The sequence below is a fragment of the Podarcis liolepis genome, assembly GCF_965112155.1.
Source record: "Podarcis liolepis genome assembly, chromosome: 6".
Lineage (NCBI taxonomy): Eukaryota > Metazoa > Chordata > Lepidosauria > Squamata > Lacertidae > Podarcis > Podarcis liolepis.
The window spans coordinates 43,493,701-43,511,192 of NC_139559.1; the positions used below are offsets into that span (position 1 = coordinate 43,493,701).

Here is a 17,492-nt window from a genome sequence, read left to right on the forward strand (position 1 = left end):
TAGCGCTTGGACAAGTATCTCTAGGAAACACATACTTTCAAACTCTTGTTTGGCACTTCCAACCTTTATATTTTTAGAGGAATATTTTAAAAGTCTTAGTTCTAAAGGAACACTTCCCCATGTTTGCAGATCTTAGAGGGAGACTCTTCTTATTGTTGCACCTCTAAGGGAGAGACGCTATGTGGTGACATAGGATGGGGACCTTTCTATGGTGGCACCTTAATTAAGAAATGCTCTCCCCCTGAAAGCATGATTGGCAGAGACACTTTTATCTCTGTGAGGTAAAAACTTGCCGGTTTACCTGTGCTTTTGTGTGATATTGAGAACAATATTAATGTACTGTTTCTGCAATGAAGGAACCTGTGGGTGGTTTCCTTGAGAGTTTATGTACTGTAATTTTTAAGATGTGTTGTGTTCTTGCCTGCTCTTTCAACTACATATACTGGAATTGTGTTGGCTGTATTTTAACTTGTATTGTACCTTGCTCTGAAATCATGTGGTGAGGTGTGGGTTAAAAGTACTTTAATTTATTAAACATATAATTCATGAAGGGACCCCATGAGACTCTTCCTTCTTTTGCTTCTACATCTGCTGCTATTGTCAGGCAGTGTCTAGAAGCAGCCATTAAACAAACATCATGTGAATACATTCATTGTGAGAGCTGCTTGCCTTTGCTTCAAGGCATTAAGTTTCTTGTAGAGTTCCACGTCATTCCATTCTATAGTGGTAAGTCGGTTGTTGTCCATGCCAGCAAAAGCATAAATCACATGAGTACACAGATGTGGGTCTATATTATCTGGTGTGAACTTGGCTGGCGGGTCCCTGTACTGTTCCCAGTTAGTGACGTAACACACAAGCTTGTAGGCAGAACCTGGAAAGAGAAGGCGAAAGGTTATATTTAGAAAAGATCATACTGCATGCAGTTTGTAATGCAGGGTCCTACGCAGTGAAGTCAGCGCACAAGTAGAATGACTCCTGTTTGTGAAATGAAACCTCTCTCTCCTCCTTGCCCTTCTGAGTCTCCCATGTCTGCTCTAGTGGTTCTCCCTATTTTTTGGATTTTTGGGGAGGGTGTGAGCGGCACAACGGGGAGCAGAAGGGATAGGAGTTCCATTTCCCTCACACAATGACTTTGTCGAATTCAACCCATGCTGTTTTCTACAGTTTCCTTCAAATCCTCATCATGAGTTTGACCCTCTTGCAGGGCAGAACCACCAGCTCCACAGACACAAAACGAAAGCTATAGAGCCAGCAACTTTCCAGGTCTAGACATGTGGGAAGTGATTGTTGTGGAAACTTCCACCACCCCAAAAAACACAATAAAAGAGCTGATGCAAGTTTATTTGGCTAGGAGCAGCAGCTGTTGGAGAAGCCATCAAGGTGAGTTTCAACCTCAGTTACCCAGACTTATATCAAGCCATTCCCTCATCACATATATGTGTGCATAAGACAAACTGTTTTGAGCAGTTAAAAAAAATCCTACATTAACTTGATTGGGCTCTTGATGAAATAGTGGTACTCTAAATAAAGGAGCTTTGCAGGGCTTTAGCATTTTGAAATAAGGAGCCCCTTATATGGAGCTGTGATCTTACCCAACAATAAGTGTTCCTGCTTTGCCTCAACTGGGAGCAATGCACACATGCTATGCACACAGCAGATCTGTCAAATTTTTAGAACTAGTCCCTAGCAAACAAGCAGAAGGGAAGTTAGCCTTACCAAGCTGCAGATTCAGCAGAAGGATGAAACCTGCAAAGCAAAAGAAACAAGAATGTCCAACATTAGATGTGGGTGTTAAGAAGGCATTGTAATTCTTATCCATTCTACTCAAAATGTAGGCAGATGGCAAGCAGGTTTCCATGAAGCTTGGCAAAATATGCATTTGGGGAGGGGGGCAAACAAAACATGGCAATAAATGGGTTTGGCATTTGCCTAGAACGGGGTGGGGGCTATATGCAAATTGCATCAAATGAGGAGGTCATAATTAATAAGATCACAGGAGGCTGGGGGGATTTAATGCTGCCCTCCTTTGCTGCAGGTGGTGGGAAGTCTCTGGCCCAGCAGGAATCCTTATTTGGCCCCACTAGGCTGTTTTCTCCCAACCACATGAACCTGTTACCCATCTGAAGCCGTATGTGACATCAGCTTTGGGGCGGATAAAGTTGTCGCTTCCTGCCAAATATGAGGTATGTATGAGATGCCTGTGTAAAGCCAAACATCCCAGAAAGTGTATAAATGCTATCTTGGTAGTCAAGATAACCCTGGGACTAATTGGTACCTGCTGTGAAATTGCTCTCACATATGTGTATCTGTTTCCTTTGATATGCTTATCTGCTGTCTGAGTGCTTGGCTGCTGGCCTAGGGAGATAGAAGTCAGGAGCTACCCATGCAACCTGGACCCTTGACACCTATTCCTTCACCTGTCAGATGGATGGATGGATGAGAGTTGGGAACAGGCCTTCAGGCAGGTGGGATTAATTGGACTACTGCACCAGAAGTCCAATTTCTGTAGAAGTAATACATAAATGCTTGGTCGGGCATAGACAGTCACGACATGCTTGCTACTTCAATGTCCATTCCAAGACGGAGCAGCAAGAATCTCTGCATTGCGTTGTAAGTCTCTCTGGCACTTTTGTCATCCTTGTTTGGAATCCCTGCAATAAACCACTCACCCAAGCCCACTTTCAGGCCTGTGGGACAGAACAGTGCCTATCAGCTGGTTGGCAGTGTCTGCAAATCCCTGTGTCTATGCTGATGTGGTTTGCATCCAGTGTTACACTGGCATCAAGTGATTGACAGGTGGGTACACCCACCTCTGAAAATAGTCCACAGCGGGTAGAGGAAGTCAAAATACAGCCCGCCCACCAGATCCAGTTAACCTTTATTCCAATCCTCGTGCACCTGGCCTCCACATATTGATATACAGCGGCCTACATGCATGGACAGGAATTGTGTAAGTACAATTCAATTTTCTGGAGTACCAGCTGATTTTAGCCCCCAAAGAGAAAAGGATACAGGGAAGAAAGTAGTGTGGGGAGGTGTTGCCTGATAAAACTAAACCCTTGGAGAAAGAATTATGGAATTATATATAACAAGGAGCTCTTCCCCCACATCATTTATATGAAATTGTTTTATTTATTTATTAGTTATCATGAAACACAGATACTAATACAACACTCACCTGCACACAGTAGTAGCTTCCCCATACTGATACTTGCACCTAGGCAAAAATGCAGGAAGAGGGATGGAGATACAGAAAAATTTATGGATCTGCCTTAATACAAAATCTGCCCATGCTTAATAACACACCCCTGAGTGCTGTGTCTGTCTCTGTATGTGTGTGTGTGACTAGTATATATATGACTAGTTCTCCATCTACATAAAAAAGCTCTCTCACCTGGGCCAGGAGCAATCACCCTAGCTAATTACATGGAGGGTTATTATATGGATGCTGTAGCATATTTGAATGTATCTCATGGAATCTGCAGTTACCATTCTTCAAGTAGCTGGTTATGCTATATGGTATAGGGGGCATCCAACTAAATAGGTCTGCTAGCGCAAGGAAGGGTTGGGGAAATCCCCAGAACAGATTGTAGCATGCCAATATATTAATACAAAGGTTTTTTTAAATGTCAGTATCTTTAGTAGTTCCATATACACAGCAAAGTTTTAGTAATTCTTCAGTAAATAGGAACACAGAAATCTGCCTTACACTGTGTCAGGTCATTGGTCAATCTAGCTCCCGGTAACAGGCTTTCGGGCAAGAGTCTTTCCTAGTCCTACCAAGGATTGAACATGGGACCTTTTGTATGCAAAGCATGTACTCTACCACTAATCTACAGCCCTTCCATAGTCCCATGGAGCACATGTGTCCCCTGTAGTAATCAGCTACCCATTCTGCATTGGAGCTTTGATTAAGATAGCAGGACTGCTGCCTGGCTAGTTTGTTAACATTAGAAAAGCACATTTTTTTAAAACAGCAACAACAACCATAACAGCAAAAGTTATTTATATGGCGCTTCAGAAAATTATGTACTGTACATGCTTTAAAAAGAGACAGGTTGCAAGCTTACAACAATTTAAAGATGCTACTTATAATGAAAACATTGCAACATAACAAGGAGAATACAGGGTATAAAACTCTAAGAAAGGTGGCAACCCAAGATAAACAGCTGAACCCTAGACCATGGGTAGGCAAATCAATCGCCTTCAAAATCCGGCCCGCGGATGGTCCGGGAATCAGCATGATTTTACATGAGTAAAATGTGTGCTTTTGTTTAAAATGCATCTCTGGGTTATTTGTGGGGCATAGGAATTCGTTCTTTTTTTCCTTCAAAATATAGTCTGGCCCCCAACAAGGTCTGAGGGACAGTGGACCAGCCCCCTGCTGAAAAAGTTTGCTGACCCCTGTTCTAGACTGTAACAGCAAAACAACTCTAAAGAGTCTAGGGCCCAGCCAGCCCAGCCACTAGACAGGGTGAGGCCACTGCCTCAGGCAGAAGAAGCTCTCCAGGTACTGATTTCACAGCCTTCGGGGGTGAGATCTCACCCAAAATCAGGGCCAGCTTGCCCAAAAATGGCACCAATGGCAGCAGCGCTTTTCCGCCAGTGGTGAATGTGACAGAGTGGGAGGCAGCAGTGGCAGTGGCAGCGGTGGCGGCAGGGCAGGGTAGCACTTTCCCTTTTGCCTCAAGCAGAAAAATGGAATGTTCCACCTCTGGTCTAGGGGGTTCTGTAGCATATTGCAGTAATGGAAAACTTAGAAATTATATGACAGCATCATTCCATATGTTTTGCCAATACTCATTCAATAGTTCACACCCTTTAAGTAATTTGTATTTTCATAAATGTACCTTCCAGCTATTCAGCATGAGATCCAACCCACATAACAAAGCCTAAACACCTACACAGAACTCCTTTTAATTTTAGATGGTTATTCATGCAACTACAGACCTGTCAAAATCCTGCAATTCAAAGAGCACGATTCTCTGTAGCATTCAGTCTCTGCCTACTGCATGTCTCAGAAAGCACCTTTTTATACATTTTGCTTCCTCACTCTCCACGCCCTATATTCTTGATATTCTGAGGCAATACCTGAAAAGAAAAGGAAGTTATAAGACAGAAATGTTGTGATGAAACATGGTATGAAGTAACTGCCAAAAGAGATATTGATATCCCTCTCTGTCAGTTATGCAACTGGTCCAGGAAGAGACCTTTGATCCCACACAGGTATGTCCATTTCCACCACAACAATATTTACAAATAAATTAAGATTAATCTGTTTGCATCCATGACCTGAAATTGTTCCATGAGAGAGCGTTATTCAAATATATTCTAGCATTATCTCGTCCAGGGCTCTTTAGCTTTTTCACACTCAGGAGCACACGATATTAACTACAGCCTGAAACATGGAACCCATTTTTAATTTGTTAATCATATTTGTTCATCTTAATTTAATTTGCTAATTTGTTAATCTTCCCTGCCTAGAAGAGAGAATTTTGATTCATGCAGCTTGTATTGCAGAGCAGAGCAGAGCAAAGCAAAGAGGCTGAACGTTCCATCTTCCATAAAGCTTTTAAAGGTACAAGACACTGATCCTCCTTCACATCTGCTTCTGAAAATAAGTGACACATAGAAATGTGGAGAAGTGCTCTCTCTTGCTCTCTCTCTTTCACACATACACAAACACTGACATAGCTCAGACTTCCAACATAAGTTGTTAAAAGGTAACAAGATCTTCAATACCTGATCGAGTATGAAAGAATTCTACTGCCTTGCAAGGAATCTCTACCTCTTCTCAAACTTTACCTCACAAAGCACCTTCTTTGACACAGTGTAGGATCTGCAGGAACACAATACAATAATGACAAGCAGCTGGTACTCAGAAAGCAAATAAAGCAGCTGATGAATAGCAAGATAACCAATTTCTCCTCCTCATGAGCTCCAGAAGCACAGCTTTGTAAAGTTGCATTAGCCCTGGACTGGCCTGGTACACAGACCAAGTGAGACACCTCTTCTGGAGCTCTTACAATGAAATTCTTAGGGCTGAGGTTTTTTTAAAAAAAGGTAAGGTAAGGTAAAGTTTTGAGAATGTTCTTTTTGAGCTCCTCCTGAGTTTCAACCTTCCCCTGGAGAAATTCTCCAAACTGGCACAAATACACACACATACCTCCAAATTTCACCATCCATGAATTTTGGGCGCAACTGTGAATCCAGTGTTACCACTGAGAAACATCATTTTAAAAGCACTAAAGCCTTGGCCCCTATTCCTTACAGTCCTCCTTTATCATCACATAGCCTCCTTCATAGCCAGTCCCCCTCTCACAGCACATAGACTCCCTCTAAAATGGATTTGCTTAAACCTTCAGTGAACACCCCAAACAGGTAGTGTTTTATGGCAGTGATTCTGACTTTAACATAAGTCCTGCTAAAAGAAAAGGAGTGCAACCACCTAAAGCCCTTGGTTAGTGGCTGGAACCACTGCCTTCAGCCTTGCCTCTGCAGCCAAAGGGCAACTGTTGTAGCAGACTTCTTTCAGGATACGAAGGCAGACCAAGCTTCCAGAAGCTTAAGGTCCTTTAGACAATTGTTAAGTCAGGTCAATCTTCTGCATCCTGAGAGGTAGAGGGTACAATCCCTCAGGCATCCTTGTTCCTCTGGCTAATGACTTTGGCTAGATTGTCTTTCCTTTTCCCACACCACCCACAGGACAACAGACAACTTGTGATGTCCTTGAACTTGTAACGATCTTATCACTTGTTCATTGTTCCATCCAAATATCCTGTATGCTGCAAAACATACAGTTTCCCACCTTGAAAGTTTGCCTCAGAAGCGAAAAACAAACATGCTGTTAATTCTCCTGCCTGTAGCAAAATGAGCTCAATTGTAACCCAAATATTAGCTCTTAATATTACCTTGTTAGCAGTAATCATTTGAAATAATTGTAGGCGATTGAACAGCTTTTATTGGAGTATTATGTCTGAGTAAACTACTAAGTTCATATCAGACAAAGGGTCTTTCATGGGATCTGTGAGGGATCCTATGAAGGATTCATGGAGGACAAGTCTATCAATAGCTACTAGCCATGATGAAGGCCATACTCTGCCTTTCCCCCTTGCTCCCTACTCACCCACTTTAGTTGACCCTGGGAGGTTCAGAAGAACTCCAATAATAAGGGGAGGGACCAGAGGGGAGAACGATTCACCAGAAAAGCTGAAATGCTTGCCCTGACAGAACACTGCTTAATGCAATATTGATTTCCATTATACAGCAGCTGGATAATTGAAATATTACTATTTTTCATCACTGAAATTTTAAAATCTTATTGACACAACAAGAATTTCCACAAAAATCTTTCCATTGGAAAATAAATCTGCTCTTCAGGACCAGAACAAATGATAACTAAGATCAGGGCCAGCCCACCCATGAGGCAGACTGAAGCAGCTGCCTCAGGCAGTGGAAATGGAAGAGGCAGTGCCCCTGTGGGCAAATCAGTCCCTCCCCACCACCTCCACCACCAGTGAAGAAGCATTGCCAGCAGCAGCACCACTTTCCAGCAAGATCTCATGAGATCTTCCCCACTGCCGGGGGCACTGGTGAGAGTACCACCTCTACAGCTTCCCAGGTAAGGGTTGTGACATGGTGCCGCAGCATGGCAGCATGATCCTGTTTCCCCTCAGATGGTGAAATAGGACACGCTCCCCCGGTTTAGATGTATTAAAATCACACTTGCTTTTCCATTTGTTTCTGCCATCTCAAATGGGAAAGATTTGTGTTAATGGATCAGTGTCAAGAATCCTACTCTTTATATAGATGGATTCAAGGCTGTGGGTAGCTACAGGCTACCCCCAAGGTATTCCAGCCACAAGTATGATGGCAGCCAGCTCATTCACAGATCAGGTTCCATGTGGATTTCCATTGCAATAACTGAGCTAAAAGTCACTCTGTGGTGGGAAATGGGCCTTGGTTGTGTCCAAAGGTTCAAGCCTCAAGCCTGTAATTATATTTTTCATAAGATGCCTGGAAGACGGAGCAACTTCCTATCTTCACTTAGTTTGACTTACTGTAAACCACCATACGCCTTCTCGTATTCAGTCTTGGATTCTTGAGTTCTGGAAAGTGATATGCACCCAGTATTTACTGTCTTGCATGAGTTGTGAAACACCGAAGAGAAAGCACCTTTCCCATAGATCCTATGCAAAACCCTGCTGATGGAGGACAACTTATGGAAGCAGAGTATAATTAAGCCAAGTAGCTCAGTGGGAGACCACATGAGCTGATACAGAAGATCTCAGTAGCAGCCAGTATACCAGAGTACACTGAATAGGAGCATACTTAATAGACAACAGATCTTATTCTGCCAAAGTTATGAGATGGATAGTGAAGCCATTTCTCCCTATTCAACCAGTTGAACTAGGCACTAGCAAACACTCTATGGTGGGTGATGTGGGTGGGAAGACACACTGAAACTCAATCTTAAATAGGGAAAGGCAGATCAGAATAAGGCCTACTTCTGAACAATGCTGGAGGAGATCGCAAATTTGAGTAAGGAGAGCTAGAAAGGTGTCTGCCAGCAAGCAGCAAAGAGGCAATTAATGTTCTCATATTGTGGTTGTCTTACATAAGCTGTTGCTGCTTTAACTTTGACTTTTCACAATCCCAGGCATCTCTACTTGAAAAAAAGCATCAGCTAGCGTGTGATGGGGAAAACCTCTCCCTGAGACTCTGAAGAGCTACAGCCAATACTGGGCTATGTGGACAAGAAAATGGACCTAAGATAAGGCAATTTCCTATGGTTCTAGTTGTTATGCTAAGGTTTGCTCTACTAAAATAGGATGCAAGTCACTACTTTAAAGCAGCAAATTGTTTCTAAACTGCCTTAGAAAATCAGTGACTCGCATCCTGTTTTGATGCATAATGTTAATAATGGTTCTTATTATTGTGTACTGGCTTTGAATTGATTGTGTACTGGAACCCCATGGCTGTTTCACAATTTTATTTAGGAGAAGAGGAGACTTCCACAGTATGCCTGATCTTTGGTGTTTGTTTGGGGTAGTGTTCATATTATGGGTAGTCACAGCATTTGCAGCTGTCTTTGAAGACCAGGCCAGCTGCACAATTAAATTGAAAAGTCCGGTTTCCCGCACAAATGTAGAATTTTGACTTGTCTTTGGGGTCTGCATGGATGCCATCAACTTTCCCAATACAAAAAGTTTCATCTCCTGAATCCCCTGGCGTCGTGATGACAGGATCAACTGTGGGTGTAACTGAAGGATCAACCGTAGGTGTACTTGGAGGATCAACCAGAGGGCAGTTTGGCACAATGGGATCTGAAACAAAATTGAACAGCTAGTGTTAACAGTTGTGATATTCTCATTTATACACACAGAGACACTTTTCTCTTTTCCCTGTTCTCCTCATCTCCCTCAGTTCCACTGCATGAGCATGGTGGATGCAACCGAGGGAGAAGACTACAGAGTCTTTCAGTTTTCTACCAAAGTCCATTCCCCAAGTCAAGGAAATGATAGCTCTCTCTCAGATATCAGAGTTTTCAGATATATCAAGCTGGTCAAACTGTAGGCTAAGAGCCAGTAATGGGCCTCAGCACCACTGCCCATTTCCTGGATGTATCATAGGCTTTTGGTTGGACCAACAGCAACCGACCCCAACATGTGCAGTGCAGAGGTGTAGGTGTGTGCAGGAGCTGGTTAGAGAACAAGGCTTTAACATGCTAAGATGGAGGCAGGGGGAAGGAAGAGAATAGAATAAAGGAAATGGGCAGAGTGGCTAGCCAAGTCTGAGAGAAGGAAAAGAGAAAATGGGAAGGATGGAGGCAAAAGGGACAGATGGGCTGAGGGAGAAGAAAAGAAGGAACCATTTCTGAAGAGGAATTAGATATCAACAGAATATGATGTTGGTAATTGCCAACTGATTATGTCAAACTCTGTCTCCATCCTCCACCATTTGTGACTGGCTCTTGCCTCGGCACCATCATTTTGTGAATGCACATTTACAATGCATGTGGCCATAGTTCCCAGCCTTCTTGAGTGAGCTAGAAATTTTGAGAACCCCTGGTGTGGGTGAAAGAGAAGGCTTCTCAAGCACCAAACTAGCCAAGTAATAATATAGAGGCACTTCTGCTCCAACACAGTCGCCTAGGTTGTCATTATTGTAACTATTGGGAAAGGCCAGCAAGAGGGACACCAACAATTCAGGCTTGCTCAGAATATGTTATGCACTTTTCATTCCCATCTCAATACTAGAGAAGATGAAAAAGTTGCCCTCCATCACACTCTCTTACCATTTGTTTCAAGCAATCGCTTCAGCTCAGTTATTAAAGGATTTATTCCCTGATTACATTCAGTACCACGGAAGTCATCCAAGTCTATGGCCCAAACCATTGCGCCTCCAAACTTGTGCTCTTTCAGATATTTGGCCTACAATTTTAAGAAATGTAAAAATTGACTATATATTCTGATTTGCCATCAAATGTAAACAGATGCAATGGAATCACCCAAAAAAGGTAGACAGAAATGGATGATATAACAGTTAGTATATCATTACCCTCCATAGAATTAATTCATTAAAAAGAACTGTCTTTGACCCACCCATTAGACCTTCTAGGGTTTAGGGGCTTCTAAATTTAGAAAAGATAAGATTAAGGGTGAGGATAGAGAAATCATTCTGTATCAATTGTGCATGTGTTCATTCAAGTTTATTCCATCCCATTTCCACATTAATCTGTGATATATCTGCATACAACAAGTCCGTATGAACATTTGTATCTAAATATGTATTTTATCACAAAATATGGATTTAAAAACTTAAACTCATTTCTATCTTAAAATACTTTTTTTTTCATGCATCCAAATATGTTATTTGAGCCAAGAAGTTTATCACAACATTTGGAGAAGTGTGGAATCTGAGGGATAATTATGTTCTGGTCTGGCTATTAGTCTAGGCAGTACAAATTGGTTTGGTTCATTTAAAGTATGAACCAGACAAAAATCTCCTCCAACTATCATACAATGGTACAAATGTTTAACTTACTGCTCTCCCTGCAGTTAATTTAACAACAGGGAGACATGTTAGACATTAATAAAATTGTATGGCAAGGAAAAAGAGGGTAAAGTTCAATCATTCTCCCTTCAGTAACAAGTGTAATCATGTATGTCTCAACATCAGAAATAAATATTTTAGAGATAGAATTAGTAAATAAAGTTTTAAAACAAACAAAAAGACTTACTTTGTGTCTATAACTACAAATGTCATCATATGTAACCCATACATCCCCCTTGTAGGCATATGGGACTTTTTGCTCCTCCAGCCACTGTACTTCAGCATCCTTTAGGAAAGCGCACACCTATCAAAAACAGGAAATTAATGAGATTATCCAGACTTGCCTTGAAACAAATAAGCTATTGCTTTTTTGCTTTGAGTCAAAGGCCATCTAGTCTAAGCTCCTGCTGATACAGGAAATCCAATACTTTAGCATCCCTGATAGGTCCACATAACTGAACAATGCCTGGCTGAAAATTAGGCAGCTTGATTTAGACTCACTGAGGACTTGACATGTAGTCGTACCTTGGATCTCAAACGCCTTGGCTCCTGGACAAATCGGCTCCCAAACAATCAAAACCCAGAAGTGAGTGTTCTGGTTTTCAAACGTTCTTTTGGAAGCCGAACATCCAATGGGGCTTCCGCAGCTTCTGATTGGCTGCAGGAGCTTCCTACAGCCAATCAGAAGCCGCGCTTTGGTTTCTGAACATTTTGGAAGTCGAACAGACTTCCGGAACGGTTTCCATTCGACTTCCAAGGCATGAGTGTAATGCAGAAACGATGGTGGGCAAGTAAGTTTGTCTTTCAACTCTTCTGGTATCTCATGAAAGGATGAAGGAGGTTTGTGGACCTTTTCCCCCCAATGCAAATATGAACTGCATCACAGTAACAGCAGCAGTAAATATTCTCAGTAACAGCAACAAACCTCAACCTTTTATATGTGTAATTATAAAATTCATTATTACAAAGCGTCATGTTCTCAGGTTTCATACCTCAAAGTAAGCCCAATATCCAGCCTCCTCTGTATACGGCCCTGGGGGACCAGCACCAGAGACTGAAGCACAGAGACCTGTGCTGCCACTATTACTGAGTTTGAAAGAACGCCCATAGGCGGGGAATCCCATGAGGAGTTTCTCAGCCGGGGCCCCTTGGTCCCTCCAATACTCCATCGCATACGCCTGCCAAAACACAAAGAGGTGCATCTTTTACAATATAGTTTAATCTTACTAGATAGATAAGAAGGGGGCTTCAAGGGATCTTTACTCACGCAGTTGAAATAGTCAACGTCACACCAATCAGAACCTGAGTACAGGGGGCTGTTGCATCCAGTGGTACTATCCCAGTCACCGTGGAAGTCATACGTCATCACGCTGATGAAATCCATGAGTCTGAGGCAAATCAGTAATCATCCGTTAGGAAGCAGTGGCTCACCAGGCACCGAATTCAACCACTGTGTCATTGCGGTTTGCTCTTGTGGGGAAATGAGCTAAAATGCCACCAGTCAAATGGAGCATCATTTTGCACTTACTGAATCTGACTCCCATATACATAGACTTCTCTTTGCCCTTGTAAGATATGGAAAATATGCAAGTTCAGGCCTATGGATCAGAAGTCCAACCTAGCTGACAGAAGGTGCTCTGATTCAATGGGAGAGGTGTGTGTTACTTGACTGGAAGGGGTTTGTGAATTCCCTCTTTCCCCTCACACAGCCTACTATGTTGTTCCAAAAGATCTACCAACCCATTTGAGCAGATTTGAGGGAAGTGCAGAGAGAAGAGAAAATCAGGAAAAATTGTCTTCCTCATTTCCATCAACAGAAACTTGTGGTAGGCCCAAGTGCCTTCCATCAGCAGAGGGTCACAACTGGGTACAACCTATGGCTATGAGTGGGGGGGGAGCACAAAGCATCCTACTCCCATTTTTAATTACTTTTGTCTATTATTATTTTTGTTAAGAAAGAAAAGCAATTGCCAAAACACGTTTTTGCAGTGTTACATGGTTACAATATAGACTACACTCTGAATAAAAAGTGTCCATTACTCTTCTAAATCAGTTAAAATTTATTCTTCCTTTATCCACTAAAACATCCATCTCAGTAATCTCTCAGACTTTGAGGAGCCACTGCAATCCTAACAGCAAGAGCCCAACACTCATCCACACCTAATGAATCTCCCAGGATCTTTTACAAGGGATATTAAAACCCTGATCCTAAAAACACTGGTTTGGAAATCCCATTCATTTCAAGAGAATTGTCAGTCCTGGTAAATTTGAGGAGCTCATGTGCAGTGTCGAAAACCGACCCTAGCAACGTGTGTTTTTACAAAGGGTGCATTAATTGTTGTATTTAGGAAAGATGACCATTATGATTTCAACCTGTTCCTGTATTTATAAAAGGAGAGGGTGTACTTTCTGCATACAATAACTGTGCAAGATCACATTGAATTAGACCCAGGGTATCTTGAGAATTCTACTTACTGCCCTAGCTTAGCAATTTCATATCCAGCATCAATCGTTTCCACACCAGCAGACACTGCAGCTGTGATCAGCAGACTGGACGCCCCGCTTCTTGCAGCTTCCTTTGTAAAGGCATCCCGCATTTCCTATGATACATGAATGGTGAGCAATGCTTATTGAGGAGGATAAATGAATTTATTAATGTCTTGGGTAAAGGAGGTAAAATTGGTCAAGAATATTTGCAACTGGTGTATTCAGGTGAGGTGACATTCCTACCTGAACCAGGGTGGTAAAGCGTTGCTTGTCCTCAGAAGGGCTTCCCCTAGAGCCTGGGTATTCAAAGTCTAGGTCAATTCCATCAAAACCATATTTGCGGAGGTATGCGGTTCGCAGCTGTAGAAACCATGATGGTGAACCTGTGGAGAAGTCCACTCTTAAATATGATTTCTTTTTTTCTGCCAGTGCAGACAAAAACAAACTTTGGAGCATAACACAGCAGAGTTAAGCACTCTTCATTAATTCTTTGTTCAGAAATATCTGGGACTTAGAAGTGCTTCATATGAGCTGGAGCATGTGCTGAACATAATCATGCTGAACCACAACATTTCAATATTTCCCAAAACCCATTTTTGCCATCATCACTGTACTCATTATCACGCCTTATTACATTAATGCTTCATTTCTCTGTTGAATACAAATTATAAATCTTGACAAAGAGCGTTTCTGATCTTTGAAGTAATATCACACTTCAGTGAAATGCAAATCAGCTTGGCTTTACTCAGTGCAGATTAGCAGGAGACAGAATCTGCAAAGTTTTACCATGTGTGTATAAACAATGGTTTGTTTATTAGATGTTGACAAAAGCCTATGACCATGTACAGAGAGCATCTCCACAACAGTACACCAATGAAGAATATAGGCATCGTGACAAGAATTGGTGTTGAGCAATTAACACCTTCCAGCACCCAACCTCACAATCATTCCTTTGGGCATGATCAGTGGAAAACTGCAGAGTATTATTTTTTAAAAAAAACCTACCATAAGTAGGGTTACATATTTCATCAGAATTCAATGAACCTTTGGCACATAGTAGAACAAGGCGTAATGTCCCATGAAGTGGAATCAGGCTATGTATGGTGTTATTTGAAACCTTCTCACCATCAGTGGTGCCAGCATAAAATGAATAGGAAAAGACTCACAATTCAGTGCCAAAGTTCCATCCTCCAATTGAGAGCAGTGTCACCAGTTCCGAATTCCTGTGAGAAAAGGCAGACACAGTACAAACAGCACAATTATTTTGCTGCTTTTAAACACCCCTCCCTCAACACAATTTTCTTTAATGATAAAGAAAAATGACAGTGTTTGCACTGCACCTTTCCACTATAAAATCTGGCTGTGCGGCCACACTGACACTGGCAGCCACTTGCTCACATCACCCTTTGCCATACAATGGAATTATGCAGCATGCGCAATGCAGCACTGATGACCCAATATCTGAAACTAGAAGGAATCCATGAGATCTCACCCTTGTTTGACACATTATGTCACTCCCATGAATGCAGGCACAACAGCAGATTCCACTTCTACCAAAATGAGTTGCATGCAACATGTGAACAACAGAATTATAGAGTGAAGTAGTGGAAGAAATCCAAAATTTACTCTGCCACTACCTTCAGAGACAAGAATCAACAGCAACCAAATTCTTCTGTGCCACAGAAGCAGGCAGAAGAAGGAGATATGTGTCTGCACTGGTGCTGTGCTGATAGTTTATTTTAACATTTATAGCTATTGCAGAGTATGGATAATACCCAGCTAAGTCATTACAGTGTGACATCAATGGACTTTATTTATGCCCATTGATTTAAATGAGTGGCTTCCAACAAGGTAGTTCTATTAGCGCATGAATTTCTGGCTGCGCTTTAGAACTTCCACTCCCTCTCCTTCGCCCATGCATGCCTCAAATGTGTTCTGTAGGTTCCCCCAACTCTCCAGAACTGATATGGGGAGGGAGCAAGGGGCATGTGGGGAAAAGAGAGGGAGGAGCAGCCAGAGGCATCAATAGTGCATGAGGCATCTAGCACTATTGAAACTACTTCATTGGATATCACTCAACCTGTCTTCTCTATCATTGTTTATCACCCTGTATTTATAAGCAGGATTCAGATAAGCTACCTTAACACAACTTCATAATTCTGACCTCTCTTTCAGTGCTTGGATCCGAGGGAAGAGTTCTTCATCATTCCATTCATAAGGTGCTATCTCGTTGTTTTTCATAGTAACAAAGGCATAACACAAGTGGGTGCAAAGCTGTGGGTCGACATTTTCCGGGAAATACGTCATAGGGCTTGGCCTATACTGAGACCAGTTGGTGAAGTAGCACACGAGTTTATAAGCTGTGCCTGGATGGAGAAAAGAAAACCACGGTTAATTAGGCAGAAGAAACCTCTGCTTGTGGCTTATTCATGTCACACGTTCAATGACTGATTCAAGTCACACAGGGTTTGTTCTTACATGCATTTTCTTCAGCAATAATATGACTAAACTAAGGATTTTTAGATTTTACATATCATCTGAGCTGGACTTCTGTACAATGGTACCTCGGGTTAAGAACTTAATTCGTTCCAGAGGTCCTTTCTTAACCTGAAACTGTTCTTAACCCGAGGTACCACTTTAGCTAATGGGGCCTCCCACTTCTGCTGTGCCGCCGCCACACAATTTCTGTTCTCATCCTGAAGCAAAGTTCTTAACCCGAGGTACTATTTCTGGGTTAGCGGAGTCTGTAACCTGAAGCATCTGTAACCTGAGGTACCACTGTATTTTATACTGAGGTATTTCCCTCTCCCTCATCTTCCAGTCCCTCTCCCTGTGACAACAACATGTCATTGCAACCTTGAGCTCAGTTATCCCCATGAGTGTTGTGTACTCCCTTGTCCCTCTTATTGTACCAGGAACAGTCTGTACGTTCTTGCCTGCTCCTAGTAAATCATTGTCCCTACTGTGCCCCTATTTCTGTATTTCAGAGAAATTGGTGGGAGCGGCATCTTGTAAATGTTTCATTAGTGTGACTTTATTTATTGGTGTTCAGTTCCTTCCATTAGTGGGAATCAGGTCATGATGCATCTTCACATATTTAATGCAGCCACATGGACACAAGCTAATAAAACGAATAAGCTGCTTACCCAGCTGCAGGTGCAGCAAAATGGCCAGGCCTGCAAAAGAAAATGACAGAATAAGAATAATTGAAAAAGAGCAAGTGAGAAACACCATGAGCAGGGTTCCATTCCATTGTTAAAGTATGTTGTTGTTCCATTCCATTGTTAAAGTATGTTATGTCTAAGAATACAAACCTATCCCATGGCCAACAGTAGGAGGACTTGAAGCTGTGATACATTCCCAGCTCTGGTACCTACACTGGCGAGGCAGCCTTCACTGAATCAGCTCCTTCGTGTGTCCCACCTCCCCATGCCCCAATGCTAAGGGAGATGACAGAGAAACAGTTTGGCCTTTTGAATTTGGAGACTGTGTGTTTGATGAAGTGGAAATATCCCTGGAGTGCAACTGTTGTCTTTGAGGGGTTGGTGCAAGATGAGCAGCTTTCCTGTCGGCTCCACTATGAGCTGCTTCTATATTTGTGAACAAATTGAATGCTATCAAAGCACTGATGCTTTCTCATCCAAAGAAACCTAAACTCAGAAGTGCCTCTGAAATTCCCGCTTGGGAAAGTCGGTTGCCCGTAATAAGACTTCCTGATCTCATATCGGGCCATCAAATGACCCTGACCACAAAGAAACTGTTCACCCACTGAATCTGCCCTTAAGCAAATGTTTTAGCAAAATTTGTGTATTAATGCAAAACTTAATAGGGAAAGATGTCATAATGCAAAGCTTTCCAGGGATGTTTTTTTAAAAAAATCTGGTTTCAACAGTTGGCAGGTCTCGAGAATGCAAGAGTTACTTACCAACCCACAGCAGACATTTCCCCAT

General features: G+C 42.2%; 2 protein-coding genes across 2 annotated transcripts; both read right to left on the reverse strand.

Moving 5' to 3' along the window:
• Nucleotides 1-635: 635 nt before the first annotated feature.
• Nucleotides 636-5,801, reverse strand: LOC310709803 (acidic mammalian chitinase-like; the record flags this gene model as incomplete). The annotated part of the gene is made up of 5 exons (XM_083509843.1): nucleotides 5,743-5,801; nucleotides 4,951-5,091; nucleotides 3,179-3,217; nucleotides 1,717-1,746; nucleotides 636-871 (listed from the first exon to the last, which is right to left on the reverse strand). The coding sequence occupies exons 3-5, from the start codon at nucleotides 3,201-3,203 to the stop codon at nucleotides 636-638; spliced, it is 291 nt and encodes a 96-aa protein (XP_083365969.1). The 5' UTR covers nucleotides 3,204-3,217; nucleotides 4,951-5,091; nucleotides 5,743-5,801.
• A 3,177-nt stretch (nucleotides 5,802-8,978) lies between these two features.
• LOC310709804 (acidic mammalian chitinase-like) lies at nucleotides 8,979-17,492 on the reverse strand (the record flags this gene model as incomplete). The annotated part of the gene is given in 12 exon segments (XM_083509844.1): nucleotides 8,979-9,326; nucleotides 10,298-10,433; nucleotides 11,243-11,359; nucleotides 12,048-12,233; nucleotides 12,323-12,443; nucleotides 13,531-13,655; nucleotides 13,786-13,891; nucleotides 13,893-13,925; nucleotides 14,709-14,765; nucleotides 15,707-15,908; nucleotides 16,689-16,718; nucleotides 17,468-17,492. Coding segments are annotated over 12 exon segments (1,404 nt in total). The 3' UTR covers nucleotides 8,979-9,060.